The sequence below is a fragment of the Juglans regia genome, chromosome 13 (genome assembly GCF_001411555.2).
Source record: "Juglans regia cultivar Chandler chromosome 13, Walnut 2.0, whole genome shotgun sequence".
Lineage (NCBI taxonomy): Eukaryota > Viridiplantae > Streptophyta > Magnoliopsida > Fagales > Juglandaceae > Juglans > Juglans regia.
Genome location: NC_049913.1, coordinates 36,054,455 through 36,064,915, shown reverse-complemented (window position 1 = coordinate 36,064,915; position 10,461 = coordinate 36,054,455). Strand labels below are relative to the sequence as shown.

General features: G+C 36.9%; 1 protein-coding gene across 5 annotated transcripts; it reads right to left on the bottom strand.

Moving 5' to 3' along the window:
- Positions 1-1,751: 1,751 nt before the first annotated feature.
- LOC108997227 lies at positions 1,752-10,310 on the bottom strand. 5 transcript variants are annotated; one of them, XM_035684238.1, is made up of 13 exons: positions 10,089-10,305; positions 9,804-9,992; positions 9,032-9,091; positions 8,871-8,924; positions 8,700-8,760; positions 8,467-8,543; positions 7,513-7,562; positions 5,318-5,400; positions 4,145-4,215; positions 3,883-4,039; positions 2,498-2,640; positions 2,323-2,421; positions 1,752-2,050 (listed from the first exon to the last, which is right to left on the bottom strand). In XM_035684238.1, the coding sequence occupies exons 2-13, from the start codon at positions 9,840-9,842 to the stop codon at positions 1,955-1,957; spliced, it is 990 nt and encodes a 329-aa protein (XP_035540131.1). In that variant the 5' UTR covers positions 9,843-9,992; positions 10,089-10,305; the 3' UTR covers positions 1,752-1,954. The 5 variants fall into 5 exon arrangements, with proteins under 5 accessions (XP_035540131.1, XP_035540133.1, XP_035540134.1 ...); XM_035684240.1 differs by having other exon boundaries at positions 9,804-9,904; positions 10,089-10,293; XM_035684241.1 differs by having other exon boundaries at positions 9,804-9,877; positions 10,089-10,293.
- Positions 10,311-10,461: the final 151 nt, after the last annotated feature.

The following is a 10,461-nucleotide window of genomic DNA, read 5'->3' as shown; positions in this document are numbered from 1 at the left end:
GGTGAATTATTGAGAAGTTCTCACATTTCTCCTAAAGATAAACGATATTGTGTTAACCCAAAAACTTTGTGAATTGGTTGGGAGAAACCATCGTTGGATCCCATTTATTTTTTGTTGATTGTGAAATACTAAGTTTGGAAGTTGAGGTGGAGAACGGAGTAGTGTTCTTAAAGGGATCGACCACCCTTGAAGGTGAAGGATCCAAGGTTGGACCATGAGTGTGCAAAAGGGGTTGCCCACCCACAAAGGTGGACAACTCAAGGTTGGACTTTTTGAGGCCTTCCTACCGTCCAAGAAGAGTGCACATTGCTATCCAAGCTACTCCAATCAGAAAATTCAATTTGCAAGACTAGTTTACAAGAGTTTCAAGTGGTTAGTTTGCAAGCATCATGTCCACAAGCAATCAAGAAGCTGAGTTGAACAAGAGTTCCAACCGGAAACGAATTGAGGTGCTTGAAGAGCACAATACTAAAGTCATGGACATTCTAAGTGAGGTCAACACCACTATGGTCGAACTTAGGATGACTTTGAATGTTATTACCCGTGATAGTGAAGAGCATAGAAGAACCATGGAGACTATGAGAAGAGAAACTCTGAACTTATTTTACTACTATTCACATATATACTGAGATAGTCTAAGTATCCAAACAAGACCTTAGTGTGATTTGTCAATATACTTTGTAATAAAAAGAGTGTTACAACCTTATAGATCATATTAAGTTACGCCAATTTTGTAGCATTTGGATTGGGAATTTCAATGAAATGGGAAGTCGATCTGTAGCATTTGGTGGGTACATTGCCAATTTCTATTGTTGTGTAGTGTATGACTAATCTACGTTTTGCAGATGAAAATTAATGTACATCTAAGCATACATGTTTGCATGCTGTATTTTTAGTTTGGACAAGTTAATATTAATTATTGAAAATAAAAATTTATGTAAATCTAGCACCTAATATACTACTTTCAAATAATAATTAGTCAACTTGACAAAGATTCATGGACATAGAAGTAGTCCACAAATAACTCAACTCATACAGGGAGATCTCTCCATCGCTCAATATACTACGAGAAGTTGTGCGAGTACTGAGTGGAGATCTCTCCCCTAGTGCACAGCGGGGAGCAGGTTTGGCAAGTGGGATGAGACACAAAAGTCTCATATCATCATTATAACTTTTTCAAATTTCCACATAAAATATAATAAACAATTCAACTTTTTCAAATCTCAAAACAATAATAATATTAAAAAATAATATTTTAAACTTTCATCTAAAATAAAAAATTCTCATCTCACTATCCAAACTTGCAGGAGAACACTTACCCACTGAAGCTGGTAGAGAGAGAGAGAGGATTCTTTTAGACAAGAAAATATGATAATAGTATGCACTAATTTGGTTCCCCTTTCCCCTTCGGATTGTGTTTAGTTGGGTTTCAACCCCAACCCCCTCATTTTATAACTTGGATCATACATCCTATAAAACTACCTTAACTGGAAAAAGAAAAAACATACCAATGTCACACTGATTTATAAGATAAAATTTGATGCCAATAGCACACTGATTTATTCATTCACCAAGAATCCATACTTCATTATGGCCAGCTACATAAAATTCGAAGCACATAACTAATCAAAAGGTAATTAACTCTCGAAACGCACTTAATTTCTGCTAGCTACTGTCGTGGAATCCATCAAGGGAGCCAAGGTCATGACATGGATCATCCATTTATCACCATGAAAACAGATCAAGGAATATAAAATCCAAAACATCCAAAGCCAGTTGGACAGATATCAATAATCATGGATAGCAATCAGTTGAGCGAGTACATATTCTATCAAATGTATATATGAATGTAAAGCAATTAGCATTTTAACAATCGAAAGTTTGGCAAGGAAAGTTGAACAGCTTAATTCCTTGCTCACCTTTACTCCCCTTGCATTTTTTTTTTTTTCAAAGTTCACAAACACGTGAACTGATTGCGAGAACCAGTGTTCTGGAACATCATGCGAGCAACACCAAACCCTTCTGTGTATGCTGCGTTCAGGTATGACCTCTGCAATAATGATAATCATGAACATGGTAGAACCATAACATTACATGAAAAAGCTTTCCACAATCACGACCAATAATAATGCAAGGAACCGATGCCTCAACATGCAAGCCATGTGTTCTATAAAATTGCCATGTTCAGTTGCTGCTTTTCAAACTAAGGATAAATAATAAATGTTTGAAAAAGAAAAAGGTGTCATGACTGACTGTTCCTTTTCCGAAAAAGAATAAATGTTTGAAAAGGTAAAAATACAACTGCTGTATCCAAATACTTACAGTATCTGCCTTCAACTCAGCACTAAGACGTTCTCTGATACAATTTGATACAACAGCTCCTAGCCGCTCTCCATGTTGCTTAATAGTGTCCTCAGTTATCTGTATGATTTGATTTCTCTAGCACAATCCAGAAGAATCTCTTTGCGGAAAAAAAGAACAGGAAAAAAATGCTTACCTCTGAAAGTAATAGTGCTGATGTTTTATCCAGTATCTCTTCCACATATTGCCCAACATCTTTGAACGAGTTGGATGGTTGCACGCTACCAACAGGTTTGTCCTTTACATTTTTAACTTTTTTGGATGGCTCAGCACCTTTTGCTGCATAAAAAATAATTAGTATATTAGGTTACAATGATTAAGAACAAAACATTCTGGGATGAAGTTTGGAACATCCCCCCCCACCGAAAAAAGAATATTTTTTCCCCAAAAAACTGACTATATTCAACTCAATAATTATCAAAACTCCTAATAGATGAGTCTGATCTAAAAACGAACATAAATGGGCAGCTTCAAGGAAGTTGCATGGTGCATTGATTCACTTGCATAGGTTGCATGTGCCACTGTTAAGTTGCATATGGCATGTATTTGGCGCACAGGTTTAGGTTAGACATCACATCCATCTATTTATGCTTGCTTTGTGCAGAGACCACCATATTGGCATATTGGTATGAACATCCTATATCAGGAAAGACAGTAGCTAGAATACCACAATCACTATTTGGGGACAAAAAAGAGAGAGAGAAACTAGGAAATGGCCTTTCCCTGGAATCAATTTGGTGACTGGCATGTCAGAAAACAATGGTCTAGCTGAATAGAACACACTTGAAAAAACTTAAACCAATTTCAATTGTTGAAGATGATTACTCAACACCATGTGTATCAAACCAATTTAAGTATCAAAGATTATTAATGAGCAACACCTGGGAGGAAATCTAAGATGAAGACTTTGTATATACACCTGCCTCCCCCGCATCACCTGGGAGGAAAAAATGATACTCTTATCTGAGAATGCAATACCTCATGAATTTCCAATCTAACATTTTTTACTTTCCGATTGTTTGACTAAGATGCTTGCTTCCAGGCATAAATCAAGGGGCTTTGCATAGATTGTCTCCCTAAGCCCCTCATGGCCCACAAAGAAAATTGCACATACCACACCAACGCAATTGTTTGCTCAGCACAGCAACATAAAACCGAGCAATAATACGGGGCCCCAGTGGTTCGTACAATCCTTTCAGATGTGATAACATGTTTGAAAGAATAACCGGCTGATATAGGAGAAGCAAGGGCAACTGCTAAAGAAGATTTTAGAAAATTCCCCACGTCTAAAAACATTCATATGCAACCAAGACAATTAGCTCATTTTCACATCATGTACAATGAATGCCACAAAAAACAATACAAGAAATGATCATTCTCCTAACTGCAACGTTTTGCATCTTCACCATGCAGATAGTCCTCCAAATTAGGGAAAATATGAAATACACAAGCATTCATATCTTTATCTTTGTTCAAGCACATGATTGGGTGGCAATATCATATTTTGGGGAAAAAAGGTACCAGTAATTTCCATGGACTTGCTAACTGAAACAGCATGATCTTTTGTAGGACCTTGAACTGAAGCTGCTTTTTCCAGGAGATCTGGTACAACCATAGAATCAGATGGAACAAGATCAGCTAGATCAGGAGGATTGTCTTTCCCTACAGGAGGATTAGCCTGAAAAAAATAAAACCCAAAAGAAACAAAAAAAAGATTAAATCACACAAAAAAATAAAGAATTATTTGTTGAACCTACATTAAAAAAAAAAAATCCCAAATCACCTCCAGGTCAACATATGAGGAGTTTCTGCCAATTGATCTTAGAAATTTGTCGAGCTCACAGACATTAAGAGCTGTAAGTAGGAAACCAAGTGTCAGGGGCTAAATAAAAAACAAAATGCATGTATCTTTACCAATAAATTCATTTACTGGTGCAGCCTCCCATGTACCCAAATGTTGTGAAGTAAGCAGCAGGTAAAAGTTGAAAATGAACTCAAAGTCTTTTGAGTAATGCTACCCCTCACAGAAGGTTTTTATGGAGCTCACATACAAAACACAAGGGGTTGACTTCCCATAATTTTTCATAGATAAATAGTTGCCATTATGTATGTACATATGAATTTCTGTAGCTGTAACATTTTCTTCAATCTGTTATGAAACTAAATGAAATTTTTTTTCCCCTAAAGTATATGCTTGTTCCTTGAAATCACCCCCCGATTTCAGTTCTATCTATAAAAGAATTTCCATCCAAGTTACTCCTATGTTTTCTTCAAATGAGTCAAATTAGTTTCTTGACACAACAAAGTCATGTTATGCAACATAAAAGGCTGACGTGTATCTCCTATTTTTTTAATCTTGTATGACCCAAGAAAAGTTCAAACTACATTTTTGAGTTTATACTCCAAAAGAACTAGGCAAGATTACCATGGAGTTTCTTGGGATCATGGAATGACGGGGCATTACTTGTCACATAACAAACTTCATATATTGTCCACTATTATTGGTTAAATGTTTATGACGTTATACCATAAAGGAGGTACAACGGAGGTGATGAGATTCTATGTCAAAATTTATCAGATTTGTGGCGGGTGTTGGTTCTATGTTAGGCTTTTGAAACAATGTGTGTTGTGGGATCAGCCTTTGAAGATATCTTACCCGAAGTCGTATGGTATTGCTAATTGTAAGGATGTATGTGTGGCAGAGACTGTGCAAATCCAAAATGGAAGTATTCAGTGGGATACACTTTTTACTAGACCCGTGCAAGAAGAGCCTCCTTTTTCTTTTTATAAGTAGAATCTCCTCTCTTTTTTTGCCTATACCCTCAAAACCCTTTTGCAAGATACATGTTAAACAACCTAGCATGCTAAATAACCACGATGAAAGTGGTTTTGAAATTATATCTGATAAAAAAAATGACCAGAGATTTTCTGTTTCTACAAACCCCTTCTAACTTACATATTGTCATGTCATTTGACAGTGGGTGGAATAAGCAGTGCTCCTTGCCTTTAAAACCTTGATCCAACAACAGGGAGACATGTCTTCACAGTGCAAAGACAGAAGATAAGACGAAACTGAGAATATACAGATAAATATTGCAAATAAAGGACCAGAGGGATAGATAGAGAGAGAAGGGAGTTAAAAGTTACATGATATCTGTGGGAATTTTTCTTAATTCAGGTTTAATGCACATGAAAGTCTGGCACAGAAAGATTACAAACAAATTACCCTTAACCCTAACTAAAGAATAAAAACTGACTGACAAGACAATTCTACTGTACCAAAACCAATTCAACAATGACAATCAATGAAACCAAAAAGGGAACCTTTTCTTATAAGTAATAATCATCTCATTTAAAAATGCTCGATGGTGCATTTCACTTACAACGAGCTGTGCGCAAGAAAGTCATCTTCTTAGAAATAGAAATAGATACAAGATAGTCATGTAGATGAAGCCCATTAAAGTCTATGGATACTGTCATAAGGAGAGTGTTAAAGAAAGTCTTGAAATCCTCATTTGTGGACTACCACCTAATCCTCCCGATAAGTTAAGAAGGTCCACTATGCTTCTAGGCATAATCCAAGTCATGCCAATGTGTCCTTTTCTCATATTGTTCATGGTAAGAATCTTCCCAAGATATGCTTTTTTGATAAGTTTCCCAACATATGTCCTTTTTTTATGAATTATTATTATTATTATTATTTTATAAGTAGACAAGTAACAAGGCAAAGCCAAGTAAACAGGAAGTATACAAAAACTGAACCTATTACATGTCAGGAACTAGAAAAAGAAACAAGAAAATCATGGACACTAGTTCCATTAAATACAAGTTTCCCAATATATGCTGTCATGCTGTCCAAGCAATATACACAACTCCTAGAGGTACCTTAGTCTTCCACATTCTATTATATGGAAAAAAGTTGGTAATATGAGGGACAAGAACATTATAGAAAGAATGGACATTAAACCTCCCTGTCTTGAATGGAGTCCAAAGCAGTTTGTCTTCACCTCTTATTCTCGAACTAGTGGAGTACAATAGATTAAAAAACCCAATAAAGGCCTCAACCTCCCAATCATGAGCCACAAATAAAACCTACATTTCACTGAGTGAGTCCATTATCTATCTCAAAAAGGTTCGCCATGAAGTGTCCTTCACCTGAGCCACATGTGTGTGGTGTGTGTTCCTAGGTGACACTGGAGCATCTAAGAAGCCATCTAAACCAAGCAGGCCTACAGTCCACTTGGATCTGCCACCAGCTAGCATCACTTCAGTCTTTATTCTTGTGTTTATGAGTGTCCTAATTGTGTCTCCTTTTCCACAGTTTTGGTATGCTATGCCCTATTCTTATTTTAAAAAATACAGCTCGCATGTAATTTTTAATGAGATGGCATTGTTATTATAAGATCGAGGTAAAATAACTAAAGGGGAAGACATTAATTTGCCAAAGGTCAGTAGATCTATTACGAGGCAGTGCAAGCAGTCTACTGTTATGTAGCATATCCAATTTCGCTTTGGTACATTGCTCAGCCTCATAAAGCTAGAAATGTATCCTTCAATCCAGATCTACAATTAATCGCATCACTAGGAGATAAGAAGAAGATAGAAGCTTCTACAAAATTCACATGAAAACACTACTGTGGAAGAAAAATGTCATTTGGGGCAGCCAGCGAATAAAATATGAAACCATTTAAATTACGATATTCACACGAGAAATTCTATCCTCACAAGCATGACTCTGCACAAAATAGTATTGGTCTAGAGATAGAAAAATGTTTGCTCTTTATTCTAATTATTGACTTCATTAAAGAAATTTAAATACAGGAAGAGCACAAAAAGTATGCCTGAGAACTACAAAAAAAAATCAGAAGTTCTAAAAACTCTAAAAAAGAAGAGACCTTCCTACCAATAATAGAAAGGTTCCCCATTAAGTCTCCAGAATTTCCCTTCAGTGGAGAATTTTTTAATAAAAAAATAACGTTAATACAGATTTCAATGCATCGCCTCCAACAACGAAAAAAATATTGGACAGAATATGAATCATTTTGCAAAAATGTAACTTCAAGGCATACGTAACAGTACTATGACATGTCTGAACAAAAAAGTATACAGAAAGAAGTTCAATTTCCAGTGTGACTAACAATTACTTCATACCTTGCTGAATCATTAATAAGTGCAAATGGAGTAACGCAACCCAAAGGTACCTTCCAAAAACAAAAAGACAAGCAATAAAATCAGGGAGCAGATTAAAGTCAAATCAATGAGTAGTACTGAGTATTGAGCCAAATAAATCATATGAAAAATGTACACATCAGATACATTTTTTTTCTTTTTCTTTTTTTTTTTAATGTCGGGGAGCCTCTCCAAGGGCAGGGCTTTTTGGATCCACCCCTACAGAGTAAACCCCGGTCCCGTGCACCGCGCTCTCGAAAATTTCCCTACACGAAACTGGTTAGATCGCTGGCTTTTCACCAGGGGGTGTCGCCCCAAAGGATTGTTTACACCCATGGTGTATTGAATCTTGGACATTGAAGGGAGTGATACCCAAGACTAAGGCCTTCACCACTTGAGCCAACCCCTTGGGGTTGTACACTTCAGATACACATAATAGAAAGCATTTGAGTTAAATAATTAAATAATACTGATAAAAGAAAATGGTCATCCTTTGTAGTAATAGACATATATTAGCCACCCTAGCCAAAAACAAACTACCATGCGGTCAATCCATCAGGCTTGGATTTGTCAATCACAAAAAGGGACTGAATCTGCCATCAGACTAGGGCTCTACCTCCTTATAGCTCCTCAATGAAAAGTTGAAAACTACTATGCACAATATGTGAGAGAAAACTTTATTTGAAAGAGGAGAGAGCTTACGCATGCAGGACTGCATCTGGAAGGTTCCTCTAAAGAAAGAATTTATATATTTTCAAAAATGAAGAGATATGAGCTAAATATGCTTCACATGTAGGTATTTGCAGAGGAATGGAACTATTGGCAACAAGAAAAACTAGGTTGAAAGGGAATGAGCAGCATAATGGTGCAACGTGTCATTGTAGGCACAAAACAGGGGGCATGTAGCAGGAGCTGAACTGATAGTCTTATACCAACCTGAAGTATTTCACCCAATGCTTCTTCAGGAGCCATTCTCAAACCTCCTTTCCCCAAACCAAGCCTTTGAGATAGAACTGCTCAGTTTTGAAGAAACGGTTTGCTCCATCAATGCCCACAAAAATAGAAGCAATGTAAGAGCAAGACCAATCCAATAGGAATTCAGAGATGGCAAGCATCTCTTGAAAATCTACTTGCCTTGCCCGTATGCGATGAGGTGTAGATTTATATACCTTTCAGATCTACTTTAGTATCTGCCAGAGCGGAAACAACATAGAATCTATTTTTCTTGTCCTGTATATACATACAAGTCCAGGTGTTGGGCCACAGACTACATCAACCAAGAGAAAAACGCCCAAATTTAACACTTTGCAGCAGCTGTACTAAGTCTAAAACTATCATACCTTCAAAAATAAGTTTTTACTCAGTCCACCGCCAGTATTTCTAACATATTTTGCCTGCCAGAAAATACATATTCTTGATTCAGAAACCATAAGTACATATGAAAGAGGAAGGAATACAGCACAGTTTTTTTTATTCTGTTTTTTTATCAGTATCATTTTACCTGAGCTTCAACCATCATGACAACAGGATGTTCATACTGGGAGAACTCAATTTTAAGCTCCTAAAAAAAACCAAACATATTAGCCTCTTGAAAGAAAACAAACCAAATGATACAAATCCGTTGGCCCATTGGCATAAACCTGAACCGCATAGATTCGCATGAAACTAAATCCTATGCCTTGTAGGCTGGTGGATTTTCTAGCAAGCTGGAGAGGATTCCAAGGCAATCCTTAAGTGGAAGCAATATGGAAGATGGCCCCTATATGTATGTGTGGGTGCATTTGGCGGGAGCAAAATGATAGAAGTTTCGAGGATCGCAAGAGGACAATGGATGAGCTTAAAGTTCTCTTTTTTAAAACCTTGTTCTTATGGGCGGGGTCCTCAGTTTTAATGGTCTAAATGTCCATCATTTTCTACTTTCGGTTATAATGGCCCCTATGAATAAAATTTTTTATTAACTATAAAAAAAATAGTAATCGCTTGTCACAGTTCCAATAAAACACTGCAGAATTCAGCCAAGTATCACAACATTCAACAAGATCATTCTTCTTCTAACTCATATCTTAAAATTTTCAAAGCGAAAAGTAGTTCATTCTGTTACCAGCGGAGGTTGCTCATTTACATAATAGCAAAAAATATCGGAAATCACCAATCGAACATGGAAATTGAATTCTGAGCCAACATGAAGAATACCCAGATCAAATTGAACTAGAAAGAAAAAGGCTGAAATACAGCAAGAAAAAAACGAAATTGGGGGGTGCTGCAAAAAGAACCTGTAAGCGAGCGAGCAACTGATCCTTGGAATAACCCATTGCTTAGTTCCGTCCTCTGGGTGCCAATTGCCACACTTGGGAGGGAAAAAAAAAAAGAAGCACTAGAAAAATGGAACGGCGAATAATTTGCAGAATATAGGTTAGACTCAGAGACTGCGGAGTGGAGACGCCAAGTTCGTTTGGGACTGACTGCTTATGCGACACCGTTGCATGTAGAAGTATGAATTTTACACTTCAGATACCCCAAAAATCCTAGTATGTAATTTCAAAAAAAAAAAAACTTACCGTTGAGGGGGCAAGACTCGGCAGACAGACAGGGGCCGAGAGAGTTGAGAGAAGAGAGAGTGAGAGACGAGAGAGTTGAGAGTGAGGGACGAGAGACGCCCAGGCTGAGAGTGAGCGGACGAGAAAGTGAGAGGCGAGCCGCGAGAGCAGTGAGCACTGAGAAGAGGTTGAGAAGTGAGGCTATACGAAGTTACGAGACAGACGATTTTAGAGTTTAGTTGTAGGGAAAAGTGGAAAACGGCGCCATTTGGCGTATTTATAAAATATTTGATTATTTTCATTTTTTAATGTGTTTTTTTTTCTTTTAAATGATAATTAAAATTTATATATATTTGTAATACATTTAATAGACTTAAGACTATAGTAATTTAGT